The following is a 17,380-nucleotide window of genomic DNA, read 5'->3' as shown; positions in this document are numbered from 1 at the left end:
TGTATCCAAGAGGAGTTCCTATAAAGATTTGTTTCAGTCATCTCCTTAGGGGAGCACAGACTACTTCAAAACAAGAACCCATAGTTTAAGGCAGACAACATTCCCATCTTCTCAAACCAGAGTTCAGCCCAGCCATTTTCTCTACCAGATGTGCTGTATTCAATAGCCTTCAATGTTAAGTCTTTGCCTGCCCTCTACAGGGACTTGAAGAATCTACAGTTTTAAGTTGGCTTACCATTTGTATAGTAAACCCACATATGGTTTGCAAGTTAGAAATTTAAAAACGCCCTATACATGTTCCAAGACAGCTAGACATTAATCCTGATGAGTCACAAAATCAGCTGCAGAAGTGCATCACAAGATGCCTGCTGAGCCCAAGGTTAAGTAACTGGATAAAGCCAAAATGCAGTAATTTACTGACCTCTTCTGGTTGAATTTTTCATTGCATGTTTCAAAACCTAACCACTGGCTATTAGCATGTGTGGGCACTGTTGTACCATAGACTGCAAGGTCATTTTCTGTTTTTGGTATGCATGATTTGAAGTTAAGAAAACCAAAATATTTCTGTTTGCTTATTCTCAAAACAAAACTTAACAGAAATACATTCAGATTGAATTCACACACAATGGACATCAAAGAAAGAGATAGCATTGAGGGAAATGCTTTATTTCGCACGTCAAACAACCAGAAAACCACTTTGAAGGCCACAGAGAAACTTCATTCTTGTCTTCAAATACTGTCATTCCTGCAGGTAAGTAAGCATGTGTGGCTCAATGTCCATTGGTTTTAAGTGTTGGAGAGCAGAAGCGCAGAGTGCTTTTGTTGACTATCAGTGTCCTCTCACTTGAAGATCTTGCCCTGGTTGAAGGCTTTACCCACATGCTTGAAGTCTCCCTCCCAGGCAAAGTACTCTTTTACCATGGTTTTGCACTCTTCACTGTTTGGATCCAGCTTGCGCCAGTCATATGATTCGTAGTCAATCTGCCAATCTTCAGAGAGCTGGGAAGGAAAGTCACAAATTGAATTCAAGTTAATTACCCTCAGCTTTTAATCCAAAAATATATCATCAACATCACTATCCGATTTTAGATGACACATTCCATCCTACCTATCAAGGCGATAGGTGAACCATAACAGAATGCATTCAAATGCAGACCATGTAGGCTACGGGACACTTTATATGAATGCCAGATCTCAACATTCCTCAAATGGTTTTTTTTTCCATTTTCACAACAACTGTATACAACAGAGTGGTTTTCCGTGACAACAGCCTAAATACAGCAGTATCAATAATTATAGTTTGAAATTTAAATGTAAGGTTTAGTGTGTGCACATGTCCACTGCACAAAAGCAATGTTTTGCTGCCTAAAATAGACATGACAATCCACAGAGTTCAAAAGTCAGCTTAGGTCAGTAACCAACAAATACCTGCACAACTAAATCTGTCTTTATTCAAGGACAATTGTCTTAAACTGCAATACGGTTTGTGGCCACAGCATGAACCAGCCTTTTACTCACTTAACCAGAGATGACTGGGATGAATATGGTCTTGAGTTTCTCTTCCCCCGTTAGATTAAGACTGCGTGTCATAATGGGACACTGCCTTGCCCAAAAACAGGGGTAATTTAAAAACACTGACTGGAACGTTAATCCTAACAGAGCTGCAATCCATGCACTTCACCTCGACACATGAGGAAATGCCCAAATCAATGTGAGAAACACTGGGGATATTATCAAATCAGAACATTGATCAAAGCACGTTTAAAATCTAATACTTACAGTGAAGGCCAGTTCCTGGCCTCTGAAGACCCAGATGCCAGAGATGCTGCTGTCGTTGTTGGTGCCGAACAAGATGACACTGGCAAAGGCATTCTTTCTGAGTTTGTCCAGGCGCTGGAACATACCTGTGAGGTACAATCAGAGATTTGAGACATTTTGATTTTTATCAACACGTCAAGGACATCTTCTATTTGATCCATATCTAAAGGAACTTCTGTCTCTCTACATGTAGAACAAAAACAAAAAAACAAATTGCCTGTGGGGCAATTCTGATCCTGTTTAATGTGACCACAGCATGAACCAGCCTTAAACTCACTTAAAACAGAGATGACTGGGATGAATATGGCTTGCAGTTTCTCTTCCCCCGTCTGATTAAGACTGTGTGTCATGACAGGACACTGCCTTGCCCAATGACAGGGGAATAATTGCTTTTCTCCTAATTGTAGTACAGACCCGTTTCTGAAGTTGATTCAAACATGTCCAAACTCCTTACAAGAACGTCACTGAAGACCTGAAGATGACCAATTTAACATTTGACAAAAAGGTACTTAACACTTATTTTTAAAAAACAAATCATGGTTTTAGCAGTGCCAAGCCCGTTTGTCCCAATTTACACATTCTTTGAAAACTGGTGTAATCAGCTTTCCTGAAAAACTGCAGGATTAAATTCCAACTAGGGCTGCCACAAACGATTATTTTGATAGTCGACTAGTCACCGATTATTTATGCGATTAGTCGACTAATCAGATCATCATCCACTGGACGTAAAACTACAGCTTATTGCACCAGCAGCATCTGCTCTTATATAACTATCATTAGCTTACAGCTTTAAGCTTTTAAGGTGCTAACTAAAAATAAAGACAAGATGATAGTTTATTCAATTTTAATGAAATTTGCAGATTGTTTCGGTGAAGTTTAATAAACTCCTTGCTATCTAAAATATAACAGGACACCGGAGTATATTCTCCAGCATCTCACACTTCTGATAATCAGCTGTCTGCTTGACGTTTATTCAGCTGTGTAAAAACTATAACTTTAATCTCAGCCAAACCGATTTACTCAGGAACAAATAAAATACTAAAAAAAAAAAAAAAAAAAAAAAAAAAAAAAAAAAAAAAAAAAAAAGCCAAACAACAACATTTTTAATTTATCTAAGTGACTCATATATATTTAACCTGAGTCGCGAAAGACGGCGGTGGGTTTGAAAACAATTTGCCGGGAGTCCGGTGTTCTCACGGCGCTAGTGACCTAGCCCCCGGCTAGCTATCGAGCTAGTGGGTAACAGACGTCTCCGAAAACGTCGGAGCGCTTTTGAAAATATGTGGTGTCCTGATAAACTGAGCCGATATTTGAGGTTTCCACAGCTACATTCTCGCCTGAAAATATGTTAAACGTTTATTTTGTGACCCAGAAAGAATAATAAGAGTAATATTAAAACTAACTAGCTACCGCCATTGTTGGAAACTAAGCTGGGCCGCGCTATGAATTCTGGGACACAGCTGCTTCTTCTTCTTCGGGGTTTAACGGCAGCTGGCATCCTTGTACATGCTGTGCTGCCATCTTCTGTTTCAGTCCGTTATTACACTCTTAAATCCTGCTGCTTATTCCTGCGTCTTTTGCGATCTTACAAAGCTTCAAACGACACGTCGACTATTAAATCAGTTGTCGACGATTTTGATAGTCGACGTAATCGTGACTAGTCGACAAATCGTGGCAGCCCTAATTCCAACCCAGAATCAGTCCAAATGATTTAAATGAGACTAAAACCTAAATCTACACCAGGACTGAGAAAACCAGCAGTACCCACTGCAGTCAACAAGAACACAAGTTAAGATGCATTTAAAATGATCTGTCCTGTGTAGCAAGTCCCAGCACTGTCTCCTCTAATCCCCTCTTTAAGGCTACATGAGAGCCGTCTTAGAAGTCTACAGACTTTCAGAAAAATTCCCATATGCACACGACTGCCTCTGATCCCAACTTGTTCCTGGGCCATAGGAGCAAACCTAAACAGATGGAGGAAATTCATGCCAGCACATGAAGTAGCAAAGAAAGATGTAAGACCAGGGAAGAAAATAAAGCCTTTTCTGCGTTTGCTTTCCAACCAATAAACAACCATAATAATAAAGTAACTTTAGATACTAATGAGACCAAAGGTGTTATATAAAATGGCTGCTGCTGAGTCTCACCTGTGATAAGGTTGCAGCTCTTGAAGGTAAGTGTGAGCTCCTCGGGATATTTGTACTGGCTGTGCCAGATTGAGTAGCCCTCACGGTCAAAGTGCTCCCAGAAGTGGGGAATGGCTACGGTCAAGGTGTCCTCGTTGGAATACTTTCTCTTGAACTCATCCATAACAAATGCGCTAAAATGAAAAAAGGAAATGACACGAGTTATGTGATCCGTGTACATGCAAGGTGAAGAGAACAAGGTGCAGAAATTAGATTGAGATCACTGGAAAAAAATTAATGTAGGAACAGTTACTGAATGCCTACAACCATTTTGTGGGTCCTACAGGACTATAAAAGGACGTTTAAAGCCAGGATTTGCCACTGACAATAACCCGAGTTTATAAATACCCACATGACTCCACCATCTTTACTTCAAAGAGAATCTTTAAATACCATAAAGCCTTGATTATATTCTGTTGCAGACATGGACAGCTGGAGACGACGTGACCAAGTAGTCGTTCCTTTTATACTTCTCCAAGTCCACTGCCTGGGGTATACGCATAGTTTGCAAATTGTAATGTAAATTTCTCTGCAGACAAGTCTGCACAGTCAACCCCCCGCCCCCAAAAAAAAAAATTTAATCAGACCTAAGCCAGCTGACACACAGATATACAGTCAACCTTGAAGGGCAACTATGCATCTCAAAGTTACATTCTGTTTGTGGCCACAGCATGAACCAGCCTTTTACTCACTGAATTCAGAGATGACTGGGATGAATGTGGTCTTGATTTTATTTTCCCCTGTTAGATTAAGACTTGGTGCCATTAAATGGGCACAGTCTTGCCAAATGATAGGGGACCATCTTTCCACAGCATAGGAATGTCAAAAGTCAACATGTGAAACCACATAACGAGTTTTAAATGATCAATATGCCAAAGACTGCTACAGATGCACAATAGAGAAATAGCCCTTCACCAACTGATTAACACTCTTAAAGGCAGAGAAGCCTTTAGGGAAAACTACTGGGGTAAAGGGTCACACCCAACACTTGCAGATTGACTCCACATTATAGATTTTTTAATTACCATACAAGGTGTGAGCTTACAGCGAAACAAATTCTGAATGATGAAATGGATACACAAAAGAAAAAAGATCTCTCTACCTCTTTGGCAGGTGTGCAAAGGGGTCCTTGGCTTTAGGCTCTGCAGCCAAAACAGCATCACAGTCATCCATTTCCTCTTCAGGATCAGGCTTCTTCTCTTCCTTTTTCTTCTCTTTCTTCTCCTGGGGCTTGCCAGCCTCCTTTCCTCCCTTCTCTTTCTTAGAAGGAGTCTCTTTCTTGGGCTGCATCTCAGCAAATTTCTTGGCTGGAAGAACAAAACAGTGAAAGTCATGTTCCATCTTTGGTTTTGTATCTGTTGGGAAGGAGCCTGCCCTCAAATCATTTGCCCAACAATGGCTGATTTTAGCTGTGTTAGTATTGGCGTGAATTAAATCAGATATGCAAACTTTATTTTTTTTTCTTAACTTCAAATAGCCTCAAAGACAATGCTGGGGGGGGGGGGCCAGTGTGAAGTATGGCCCGACTCCATTGTGCACCTTAAACTTGGCAGCACGATCGGGTGTAATACTAGATTCTTAAATTGGGTTCTACTCTGAGATCCCTCACCAGCGAGGTGATTGGAAGATAATTACCCACAAAATTCAGTTGTCAAAGTGATACAGTATTACTATTATTTTTGAAGAATCCAATTGTGCAAATAACTCAAATATTAGCAGTGAATGCAGCTTTTCCAACTATCATTTAAACAACAATGGTGTGGACTTTTGCTTTTAAACATTTCAGACACTTAGGCTACGAGTTCATACTGTCTAACATGTATGCCTTCTGATCTAACTGCTGGTGACTCACCGTCAAACTGGGCCATCTTTTCACACAGCTTGACCTCTCCCAGGACAGCCTTGAACTGTGGCTGGTTGACACAGGTGACAAACCAGCGGGTCACATTGGGATAGGGCTGACGGAAAGAAGGCTCCAGGACCTACAGGGAACAGTGAGGTGTTAATGGCTTCTGGTGCAACTTCCTCCCCAAATTTCATTACAGAGATGAAGTATTGCCATTAGGCTCCAAGGTACCGCAAGGTGCAGCCGTCTGTGACAAACCTGTTTGTAGAGCCAGAGCATGGAGCAGGCCACGGTGATGTCTGCAAGGGTGACCCTCTCTCCCACAAGGAAGGTACGGGTGTTCAGGTGTTGGTTCAGCACAGCAAGGAACTTTTTCACATCCTCCTTGGCCTGCTCGGTGGCCTGGACAGTGGAAGAAAAAGAAAGAAAAATGACTGTAAATCTTATTTTCCAGTACCAAGGTGCAACAACAGGGTGCAGTCCTCTAGGAAGCCATTGTTTCAACTAAGAAACACTGAGCTGTATACCTGCTTGTTGAACTGCATGATTCCCAGAGTGGGGAAGACCCATGCGCTGGCAGGAGGGATGATCTCTGAGTCAGCGAAGCTCACCCACTGCAGCACTTGGGCTGCCGCCTGAGGAGTGGAACCGCGTAGGGTATCATTGCTCACTACGCACACAAGATTTTAAAAAGGAAAGTTGCTGTTATGGTTTCACAGTCGTTCTGATTTTTAAAAAAAATTATAGTACAACTTCAGCATTTTAAGATTTTCTTAATACACTAGAGGTAAAACTGTATAGATATAACTAGTAATGTGGTCTGACCCATCTATATGATGATAAACCCTTGAGTCAAGAAATGTCCTGTGAATTTAAATGTTTTGCTGATTGAGTGCTGTATCCCATCACAAATTCTAGACCGAATTAACTGCATCCCTGAGCAATTTTCTAAAACAAGAGTGTAGAATTCAAGCCACTTAATTATTATTAAATGTGAGACTTACAGTAGTGAGCAATGGCATTACTCTCAAACAGACAGAAGCCGTCATCTCCCTGGTAGGCAGGTACCTACAAATGACACAACTACTCATTTGAACACATTCAATGTGTTTTTAAGTCAGAGAACAAAGCGGTGCATGTGCAGATCTGTTAGCTACGAAACATAAAAGGGTGTGTTGTCAAACTGGTTAAATCCCAGCTCATAAGTTGCATTTGACAAATAACGAGTCAACCTTATTCGTGTGGGAAGGAAAAAAAGAGAGGCTCTAAAAGCAAAGCAAAAATGCATATTTAAGGGAATTGATACATTGAATTGATTAAGCCAGCTGTACTTACCTTGCCCAGAGGGAAGTTGTTGAGGAAGGCAGGAGTACGGTTCGTCTGCCCGAAGGTGAAGGCAGGGGCACTCGTGGCAACTTTGAGGCGAGCACCACTGTACTGGGCTGCAATCTGGGCCTTAAAGGCCCGCCAGTTCTCTGGGTACGTGTACAGAGTCTGAAAGGACAGAAGACAACTGTTTTTAAAAGCAAACTGCATATATATGCACCACACCTTTTCAAGCTGGATGTCTAACCATTTGATTGGCCTATGAATGACTTTCAGGAAATAGCCTGGTGTTTTACTAATGTATATACTGAGTCCTGAACAGGCTTCTGTCGGTTTTCTAATTCTACTTAAGGCATGTAAACTTGGATAAAATTGGTAAGCAATCTATCAAACCCGTTAAGAGGCAGCATTTAATTTGTTTTAGTGTCACAAATAAAAGGATCCCATCCAAATTAAAAGGGTGGACCAATTAAAATCTGGCTGATTAGGCTATGGAGCATGATGAAGCTGAAATACATGCTGACTTGCACGGAATACCGCATTTCTGTTAATCAGTTATCTAAAATAAATAAATTATTTTCACGTGGCTTAAAACGCTCTCTTGACAAATAAGCTGTTCCTTAACACCGAGTCGCTTAACTTCGGAGAATAAATTTAAATATACGGCAGAATTGAGACTAAATAAACTGAACTGTAGCGATACCCTCAGGTTAAAAAAAAAAAAAAAAAAAGAGGGAAAAAAAGCGTATGATGTGAGGAGGAGGTTTTCAAAGTGATGAATAGGTAAGGTAACGTGGCACAACCCTGAGCTAAGAGAGCGGAGTCTTCCACTTACAATGCATCGTTAGCAACAGCTAACCTGTGTTAGGAGGAATACTGAATGGTATTGTTTACAAATATCCCCTATAAAAGCTAGAAAACACTCCGAAAGCAATGTCTGTGTGAAAAGCTACTCAGTAAGAGGGCAGATGCATCTGATTTTTAGCGGATTGCAGCAGGAAACCTAAAAGTAAGCACTATAGCTGGCCATCTCTCCATCTTACTCACCCCTGCCGCCATCTTCAGGACGAGAGAAAGAAAGAACGACGGCGCGCTTCACTGACGTATTTACGGCCAAATGACGTGCGCGTTCTTGAAATATCCGCGTTCACAATTCTTCTGAACGGCATGGATAAAGCTGCCTGGTCACATTTCAAAACATCCAAACATGACTTAAAAACTTAGTACCTTCACAAATAGCATTTGTAGCTAACACAGGGAGATAAACATACACTGACACAAGGATGTAAGAACAAATTAAATATTTTATTACAGCAAAAGCAAAAAATATGTAGGAATGATGAGCATTCAAAATAACAAACACTACTAATATGGATACTTCTATTCGTTAGCAATTTTTAAGTAAATTTGTTAACACTCTTACAACATTTCCATTAAAAAAAAAATGTAGGCTGTACAGCATAATAACATGATGTGCCTATAGGGCTTGGCCCCCATCTCCATACCAGAACAGAAGAAAAATAGTAATTTGTCTGTCTTAATAGTAATTAAGACAGACAAACTGAGATACAACGCAATAAAGTCCCACTGTTTCTTGCTCCTCAGAAGAAAATCAGCTCACAAGACCTGAAACAAAATACAGATGGTAAGTTTAAAAAAAAACAAAAAAAAACAACATACACCATTATTTTTGTTTGTTCTTGTTGTTTTTATGTGCAAATAATCATAACCAAACTAAACCAACAACAACAAAAAAGCAGATCTATGACCCATCTGACAATGTACTGTGGTCTAATAACTTACCCAGATAATCATCCATGAGAGATCCAATGGCAAACTGAAAAACAAGGAAAACTTTGTTTTAATATAGTTTTAAGTATAAAAGATTGATGAAGGCACAATGGCATCCCACATTGATTTGTTGAGCTGAGATTTTTCACTGTTACCGTCTTGGCGTCTGTAAACTGGATGTGACAAGTGATCTGACTGTTGAACCATACACTTTAATAAGTATGCCCTGAACAAAGACAGTTGTAGCGCACTGGCAGTTTGCAGACAGCACATCGACTGGCAAAGAATGTCTGCTGTTGATGGGGACAGAGTACAAAGTGGGTGGTGCAACCCGTCTATGGGCAACTCTTGCCTGCGATGTTGATCAGCCAGTTGGACCAAATTAACATACGAGAGGAAGTGAAACAGAGTTCTAGAGACAATGAAAAAGTGTCCACTGCAGCTACAGTCTGTACTTTTAATGCTGTACTTTTTAATCTTTGACATTTTGAGGGTTTTTTTCCACACTTCTCCTATTCGTGGAGAACTCTGTGGTCGCTCTCTTCCCCATTTTGGCCCACTTGTCAACCAATCGGCATTCAACCAACACACAGCGTTATCCACATCCTGCAACATGCAGTTGGTATGCTTGTCTGTAATGAAATACATACACAAAAAGGCGCAATAGTGCCATCAACTACACACTACACTGGCCCTGATAAACCAGGTGTGATTTTTGTAACCTGGCACACATGGCATAGCCTGTGCAGCCCAGGTTGAAGACACAAGGGTAAAAGCAGGTCAGTCCTTACCACCATTTTAATAATATATTAGTGCAGGAGCTCAGAGATTCCCCAATTACAGAGAGGGAGATGCTGGAAGAGTTGGAAAAAAGCAAAACTTTCTGGAGAAAACTCAGCGATCGCTTTGCTTTGTGTTTCGATTTTTCCCGTTTCTACACCAGCACTGATGTTGAGGTGAGACATATAATTCAGGAGAAGAGCCACAACCCAGTCATAAACTATGAGTTGGTTGTGGCACAATCAATCCTGTGACCAAAACTAGGTGTAAGGCACTTCTGCACTGCCTTAACTTTTCAGAGCCTGTAACTATGAACATCTTTTATATTTATAGGAAATTAACTCCGGCTTAAGTTTATATGAAGTACTTAACTAAAGAAGAGTAACAAACTTGGGGTGAAGAAGTTTTTCAAAAAATAAGAACAAACACTTACAATGTCATTCTTATCCACTCTGGTTCCCACAATCTTCAGCCGGATCTCATCATCTTGCTGGATTACAATGTCCTTAAAAATAAGAGGAAGAAACATCCTTAAATGCAAAACTGACACTTGTGTTTTAACCTTTATCTTCACTATAATGTGAACACATGTCTGAGTTTGCTGAAAACTTTTTTTTAAACACATAATAATGATAACTTTAACTTTATTTTAAAAGCCAATAAAGGCAAAGAAGAGAAATGTATTTTAATACATGTTTCTGTAACACAATTATTGTTTCAACTTAACAATGAAACAATACCTCATCAACTGTCTTATAACAGGGTGGATTAGAATTGGGGTCAAAGTCCATTTCTATGGGGATCGACTGCAAAAGAAATGTATCATGAATTACAAACAACATAAATACTGCAAAGTGCACTAAATGACAACTAATTAAACACAATTGTAAATATCTTGCTGACTCACGTGGCGAGAGATGAAGCAGGACATGGGACCTATTTCTGTGAACAATCCGACCTGTAAGAATTACAGACATATTTAGAAACATTTCAAAAGGAAGACAGAACACTATTCTTTTTCAGCAATTCATGACTTCCTTCTTAAAACTGGACACATTTAGTTTAACAGTTTGGCTGTTAAAATGATTCAGAAAATTCAGAAGTACAATTTTTTTTATATTTCTACATCTTATAGGATGGATGGAATACACGGTGTAAAAAAGTAACTTTTCGTGCCACTATTGCATTTGCAATGTTTTACATCGCTTTGGAGGAATTTTGGCCCAATTCTCTTTCCGGAATTATTTTGAATTTAGCCACATTAGAGGGTTTTCAATCATGAATGGCCTGTTTAAGGTGATGCCAAAGCATATTAATCTGATTTAAGTCCAGACTTTCACTATGCCACTCCAAAACTTTCATTTTAGTTTTTTAACCATCCAGAGGTGTACTTGTTTTGACTCATTGTCCTACTGCATAACCCAAGTCACAGAGAGCCTCAATGCACAGACAGCTGAATGCATTTTTCCATTTGTAGTTAAACGCTCTCACTGTTGTTCAGTGGAGTCCCAAAACCTTAGAAATGGCTTTGTAACCCTTCCCAGACTCACGTGTGTCAATGACTTTGTTTCTCATCTGTTCTTGAGTTTCTTTAGTGTGTTGCTTTTTGAGATCTTTTAGCCTACATCACTTTGTCAGACCAGTCCTACTTCAATTCAATTCAGTTTTATATATCTAGTGCCACAGTTGCCTCAAGGCACTTTATTTTGTAAGGTAAAAACAAACAAACAAACATAGAAATCCCAACAAGTTAAGTGAGTACTTGAGTCAACAGATTTGACAGTGATCAGCCCTGGGTGTGGATAGTGAAACTGAACTCAACTTTCCAAAAAAAAAATTAAATTCCAAAATGATTAGTCATATTTAATATAGGATTTAAAATGTAGCAGGAATTATTTTCCACACAGGGCCAACTAGGTTTTGGATAGCCCCCCCCTTTAATAAAGGAATTCATTTAAAACGGCATTTTGTATTTACTCAAGTTAAATATTAACCCTCTCTCTGATACAATTTTTTTTGATTATCAAAAATGCAAAAAACAAACAAACACACAAACAAACAAAAAACTAAGAAATCAGAGAGGGGGCAAATACTTTCCTACAGCATGGTATGAAAACTGTGTTTTAAGACTCTAAACCTGCCCCTCACCTTGTTAACCTGAGTGACCACTGCATCCACAACTTCTCCTTTAAACGGACGGAAGACAATGGCCTTGTATTTGACTGGATAGAGGACAAAACCTCTGCCTGGTTGGATTACGCCAGCACCGATGTTGTCAATGGTGGTAACGGCAATGACGAAGCCATGCCTGCAAGACAGAATTAAACAAATTATTTAAATTGCAAAACAACCTCCATCTGTGGCCCAGTTTTCCAGAAGCCACTGGTCAAATTTCAGCTTCTTTTTAGCCTTTGTTTTAAACTATTTTTAAGTCAAACACAAGAGTCACTCACTTGCCAGTGCAGGTCCCCTCGACCTCTGTGAAGAGCTTCTGCTTCACGGTGTTCAGCAGATTCGGACCAAAATATCTCGGATGTAGTAAGATTTCGTGCTCCAAAGAAATCTGTGAAAACAAGGCTTTTGTAAATTAGCTTGCCGTGGACAACGTCACTGCTCAAGCTATTCTGCTGCCGTTCAAAAACAAGAGAAAAAACACTTGTAGCATCTCCACACGACTATAAAAGCGCAACAGTGATAACAGCTTTTAAGGGTATACGATAAAGTTTTACAAAGCTACAGTAGCTACAAGCACGCCAGCCAAACTTGTATCAACGACAGAACCAGACTGCTGTTAGCGATTATATACAGAGAGCAATACAAATACTTACATGGTAAAACATTTCGGTCTGTTTACGTTTAGTCCCAACTCAAAAATCGTTTTATTATATTTTCTAAAAGATGTTTTTTCGTGTATTGAATGAAAACCAGCCGCTCGTTTGTTCCTAACAAAGTCACTTCCGAGTCAGAGGTCGATGTTGGGAAGTTGTTGCCCTCAGTTCTGTCTCTCAGGAGCGTATCGCTTTTCTTCTCTAATTTTGATAGACACGAAAGTTAAATGTAATAATCACAAGTTAAGTTAAACAATAAATATAATAACAATTTAAATATTTTACCTGCCTTATCTACGCATCGCTTAATTAACTATTTAAACGACCCACAGCAATCAGGCTAACCTTTTCAATCCAGTCACAGACTGACCCCTGTCGGTGAGGAGGACTAGTGCGTGAGGGTGTGGACGTGCAGCAGGCGTGCCTCCATACTGGGTTTTGATTGGTTTGTTTTCCACGAGACTGTTAACGTCTGACATATAAACGAAGCAAAAACGAGATATTTGCTAACACGATAGCTGATTAATGGTAAATACTGCTTCAGTTATTGTGTAATGTGACGCACTGTGAAGTCGACTTAAAGCTGGATAGGTAAATATCCCTGCTTAACTTAGCGACATTAGCTCTAACTTTGTGCCTCTTAAGGATTAGTCTGACTTCCTTGAAAACCACTCCGCCTGGATACAGCAGTAGCTGACTGACGATCAGATTAATCTCACACCAGCCTCCAGTTTCTGCTGACTGACATGGCGAGTAACCTCGTCTCGAAGCTGTTCCGCCCTCATCTGACACAGCTTGTAAGTTGTTCCACACTTTTCCACTTTGTAGAAAGCGCACTTTATGGGTGGTTTTACGTGACTGCGCTGTCCTCCCTGCAGGTGTCTCTCCGTTCAGGTTGCTTGTTACGGGGGAAGGGGGAGGTGGCAGCAGCGATGTGTACCAGATGTTCCTCCAGTGGCTCTCCACCAGAGAAGATCAGCCGATACCCAATTCCTTACAAGAAAGATCTGCCGTATGATATAGTGGAGCTTATGGAAGAAGTGGAATCAAAGGTTTACATATGAGGCGTTCAAGGTCTTTAAGTCTGCTGAACTTGATTCTGCTCCCCATTAAACCTGTGTTTCCTTACAGGGAGGATTTTTGCCCAATGTCTTCAAAGTTCTGTCTCACAGACCGGCAGAGTTCAGAGCCTTCTTTGCATACTACAACGAACTGATGAACAAGGACACAGGTGTGCTGTATGTCTTTTTTTCTAGCAGCAGGTGCGTTTTTGTCTGAGATTCAATGGAATTGACAAACTCTGGGAAACGTTAGGCCCCAGAAGGTGCGCACACACTTCAGTAATGGCCCCACTCTTCCCACTGAGAAACACAACACCCAGACTGACATGAACCATGGTGACACAACTTGCTTTTTTTAGTAGTTTCAGTAGGGATGAGAAAGTCTTTGGAGTTTATTGTCGTGTGTGTGTGTGTGACTGTGTGTATGTGTGTGACAGACAGTACAGTGGTGTGGTGGTTAGCACTGTCGCCTCACAGCAGGGAGGTCCAGGGCCCTTCTGTGTGGCGTTTGGATGTTCTCTCTGGGCACTTGGGCTTCAAAGACACCCTTTAGTGAGGTTAGGTTAATTGGTGAGTCTAAATTGGCCAAAGTGTGGATGGATGGATGGATGGATGGATGTTAGATTTGGATGTTGAATTGTTCCTTTCAGAAAAGCATTTCTAAAATTCAAAACCTGTAACCCTTGCAAAACTACACATGTAAATCCTGTCACATTCCAGGATATCTATAGCACTCTGGGTTCAATGAATCCATAAGCCATTATTTGTCTGTGTGCACCAGCCTTGCTTTTTAAAAGTAAGGAGAGCTGCAGATTTGGTATGCATTTTTAGCAGCTACCTTTAAAAAGAATGCATCATATTGCCTAGTATGAATGAATACTAGGCAATATGTAAAATGAGCTCTTTTCATACTTGCGTGCACTGCGGGGGATTGATGATGAAATCACAACTGCAATATATTTGTGGAGTATTCCTGTAACAGGGGTTGTTTTGTTTTTCTTGACTTAAAATTCAGTTGTGTTTATTTTCATTTCAGATCATTTTGGTAATGTGTAACCTGAGTCACTGTTTGTCCAAAAGAAATGTTCAGTAGCTTAGAAATGGGACAGCGCCAGCAAATTATCTTTCACAGAAAGTTAAAAATTCTCTTTTTAATGAGAAGCCTTCAAGATGGGACGTAAACTTCATGCAATGTGGGAAATGGCTCGTTCCAGCACTAATATTAACAATCGCTGCCATTTGCACTGTTTGGCTATTTTGTTGCTACAATGTAAATTAACTTTTCCGGGTGTAGGCATATTTGTATTAGCCTTTTGTCTGCAAGTCTGTACATCTAAAATAAAATCTGTCCTGAACAATGCACCACAGCCTGAGAGTCTAGCAGATTGGCTTTAATTCTAAACAGAGTTGAGATTGCGCCTAAGATGTAGCAGGTGTACTGATTTATTGGTAAAACTTTAGCTAGATCAGGTTCACTTCAGTCTTTTAGTACAGGACTGGATTGTTATTTGAACAGGTTTGTGAGAAGTGTTTGCACCTTTTCCTTAAATGCAGCAAATGTAATTTTGACTCAGTATTTTTCCGATAGTTATAAATGTCAATTGTTTTGCAGGTAGATTAACCAAGGCAGACCGTGAGCTGATTGTAGTGGCAACCAGTATCTACAACAGGTGTCTGTACTGTGTGGTATCCCACGGTGCTCTGCATCGCATCTACTCAAAGAACCCCACACTTTGTGATCAGGTATAATCTTAAATCCGGTAATTATAACAAAGGTGTTTTAAGGTATTTTGTATATACACTCATTATGTGATGTGCAAAATTTAAACTAGGCTGTCTGTCACATCTCTTTTTTACTTTCTAATACAGATGCTGTTTGCATGTGACCTTCCTGTTTGGTTTTTCTTAATTGCCATAAATCAGCAAAACACACTTGTAGGTCTAATTGGTGCTCTGTTTTCCCCAGGTCATTGTGAACTATGAAAATGCTGACCTGGCCCCTCGGGAGCGTGCCATGCTGGACTTTGCCATGGCTGTGTGTCGCTGCGACACCATCACAGAGCAGCACTTTAAATCTCTGGAGGAAGCGGGCTTTGACCGCGAGGATGCCTGGGACATAGCCGCCATTGCTGCTTTCTTTGCCATGTCTAACAGGCTCGCCCATCTCACAGACATGAGGCCAAACCTGGAATTTTTTAACCTGGGCCGCATACCACGGGACAAGAGCAAGGACAAGGGGGGCGATGGCAACTGAGAAAGGGAGATGTTACAGATTGTCTTAGGTCAAATGCTGTATGTGATGTTAAACTGTTCATGGTGAAGGAAATTCTCTTATATTGTATCAACATATGACTGTTGATATTTGAAGTGTGGTTTAATGAGGTGTGATAGCCTGTTCTACAGGTGTACACGCTAAAGGCAAATAAATTGACACTGAAATTAGTCTGAAGGTCAGGAGTGTAGACTTGAGATTTAAGTAGCTTGACTGAGCCTGTTTGTTTTGTTTTTTGTTGTGCCAAAATCAAGTTATGCAGTGCAGGCATCTAAATGGGGCTTGTAGGAATAGTTATGTTAAGATTTATTCCGATTCGCTCATGACTCACTAAGTTGTGGTTAATAGAGAGGTTAAGAAGTAGCCTTTTGTTTTGTTTTTCTGCAGTTAACACATCTCTTACCTTTGAATCTGACCAGTGTGTAAAGTGAGAAAGCTTATTTGGCTCAGGCCTTAATAGCCTCCACTGCCATGTAATTGTTTATTGCAATGTACACGAAAAGCATACCAGGATACACGAAGACATGCATTTCTGAAGTATTGGGTAACTTTGAACCAATTTCGAGTCCCTTCCTATGGCAAAAAATTGCATTTCCTCAGTTTCACACTGTCTGTGGGATGAAGTTCTTGATTTTATGTGAGCTTGTATTTTCAATAATTTCTGTGTACAAGTGAAAGATGGGGCTTTACTTGCAGATGTCTCTCCTTTGTCGCTGTCAACAGAAATTACCTAGTCTTGGAAAAGTGCTTCCTATCACCACCAGATGGCGCTGCATTCATGAACCTATCGGAATTTACACTGTCTTCTATATGTAACCTCTGACTCATTAATTATTCCATATGTGAAAGATGGGCAAATAAAACCTACAAAGAAGAGCTTTAGATAAAGCTTAAAAAATGTTGCTGAAAATTATCTCCAAGATTTTTTTTTTTTTTTTTTTTTTTTTTTTTAAAATGCTGCAATCATGCTATCATTTTTCCTGGTGTAACTCTTATCTGTTGGAGTGTCTCACTTCTGTATAGTACCCAGCATTTCCTCTGAAAGTTGATCACTTTTGATAGCAGAAAGTAAAGTCAAACATGCATCACCTGAAGATTTGCTTTTTTTTTCCCTCTCCTCATGCACTAAAAACTTCCCTGCTCACTAGACTATTTAGGTGATATTCACACCAGGGGACATGAGATTGTGTGTGTGTAAAGCTTACAGGAAAGAATTACAAATATAGTTTCTGTATCATAAACACCCTGAAAGTCAACCAGAGCAGATCCTTATTGTAGCATAATGGGATTATTTATGTATATACACATTTAAATTTAATCCCTGTGCCAGAAGATGTGTCATTAAACCATTTGAAACAGAATCACCTGATGTTAGCAAAGGTCATTTCACAGATAGTTTTGTCCTTGTGTCTGTCCTGGGAGACCTATTGATTTGTTAAAGTGTCATATGGCTCATGTGCTATTACAGGTTC

At 40.0% G+C, this 17,380-nt stretch overlaps 3 protein-coding genes across 3 annotated transcripts; 1 reads left to right on the top strand and 2 right to left on the bottom strand.

Moving 5' to 3' along the window:
• Positions 1-645: 645 nt before the first annotated feature.
• Positions 646-8,367, bottom strand: eef1g (eukaryotic translation elongation factor 1 gamma). Its single transcript, XM_080900309.1, has 10 exons — positions 8,224-8,367; positions 7,186-7,344; positions 6,855-6,918; positions 6,378-6,520; positions 6,109-6,252; positions 5,857-5,986; positions 5,107-5,311; positions 3,966-4,138; positions 1,780-1,904; positions 646-999 (listed from the first exon to the last, which is right to left on the bottom strand). The coding sequence occupies exons 1-10, from the start codon at positions 8,233-8,235 to the stop codon at positions 841-843; spliced, it is 1,314 nt and encodes a 437-aa protein (XP_080756435.1). The 5' UTR covers positions 8,236-8,367; the 3' UTR covers positions 646-840.
• Positions 8,368-8,462: 95 nt separating this feature from the next.
• Positions 8,463-12,787, bottom strand: polr2g (RNA polymerase II subunit G). The gene is made up of 8 exons (XM_080900311.1): positions 12,576-12,787; positions 12,201-12,310; positions 11,896-12,055; positions 10,655-10,705; positions 10,488-10,553; positions 10,181-10,252; positions 8,980-9,013; positions 8,463-8,802 (listed from the first exon to the last, which is right to left on the bottom strand). Exons 1-8 carry the CDS (start codon positions 12,585-12,587, stop codon positions 8,789-8,791), a joined length of 519 nt encoding a protein of 172 aa, XP_080756437.1. The 5' UTR covers positions 12,588-12,787; the 3' UTR covers positions 8,463-8,788.
• Positions 12,788-12,951: 164 nt separating this feature from the next.
• Positions 12,952-17,057, top strand: LOC308408173 (uncharacterized protein). The gene is made up of 5 exons (XM_080900310.1): positions 12,952-13,372; positions 13,454-13,627; positions 13,707-13,806; positions 15,249-15,379; positions 15,603-17,057. Exons 1-5 carry the CDS (start codon positions 13,322-13,324, stop codon positions 15,888-15,890), a joined length of 744 nt encoding a protein of 247 aa, XP_080756436.1. The 5' UTR covers positions 12,952-13,321; the 3' UTR covers positions 15,891-17,057.
• Positions 17,058-17,380: the final 323 nt, after the last annotated feature.

The sequence above is a fragment of the Rhamphochromis sp. 'chilingali' genome, assembly GCF_963969265.1.
Source record: "Rhamphochromis sp. 'chilingali' genome assembly, chromosome: 13".
In the NCBI taxonomy this organism is placed as follows: Eukaryota; Metazoa; Chordata; class Actinopteri; order Cichliformes; family Cichlidae; genus Rhamphochromis; species Rhamphochromis sp. 'chilingali'.
This window is presented reverse-complemented; position numbering and strand designations above follow the sequence as displayed.

What these genes read in the sequence shown, in the direction of transcription:
- eef1g (XM_080900309.1), bottom strand. An exon ending in TAATGCCATTGCTCACTACT is followed by an intron (nt 6,521 to 6,854) that starts GTAAGTCTCACA and finishes TTGTGTGCGTAG; the next exon opens with TGAGCAATGATACCCTACGC. An exon ending in TGCTCTGGCTCTACAAACAG is followed by an intron (nt 5,987 to 6,108) that starts GTTTGTCACAGA and finishes TGTTCCCTGTAG; the next exon opens with GTCCTGGAGCCTTCTTTCCG.
- polr2g (XM_080900311.1), bottom strand. An exon ending in GAGGGGACCTGCACTGGCAA is followed by an intron (nt 12,056 to 12,200) that starts GTGAGTGACTCT and finishes TCTGTCTTGCAG; the next exon opens with GCATGGCTTCGTCATTGCCG. An exon ending in GTTATAAGACAGTTGATGAG is followed by an intron (nt 10,253 to 10,487) that starts GTATTGTTTCAT and finishes CTTATTTTTAAG; the next exon opens with GACATTGTAATCCAGCAAGA.
- LOC308408173 (XM_080900310.1), top strand. Translation starts at nt 13,322, where the DNA reads ATGGCGAGTAACCTCGTCTCGAAGCTGTTCCGCCCTCATCTGACACAG. An exon ending in GCCCTCATCTGACACAGCTT is followed by an intron (nt 13,373 to 13,453) that starts GTAAGTTGTTCC and finishes TCCTCCCTGCAG; the next exon opens with GTGTCTCTCCGTTCAGGTTG. An exon ending in ACTGATGAACAAGGACACAG is followed by an intron (nt 13,807 to 15,248) that starts GTGTGCTGTATG and finishes ATTGTTTTGCAG; the next exon opens with GTAGATTAACCAAGGCAGAC.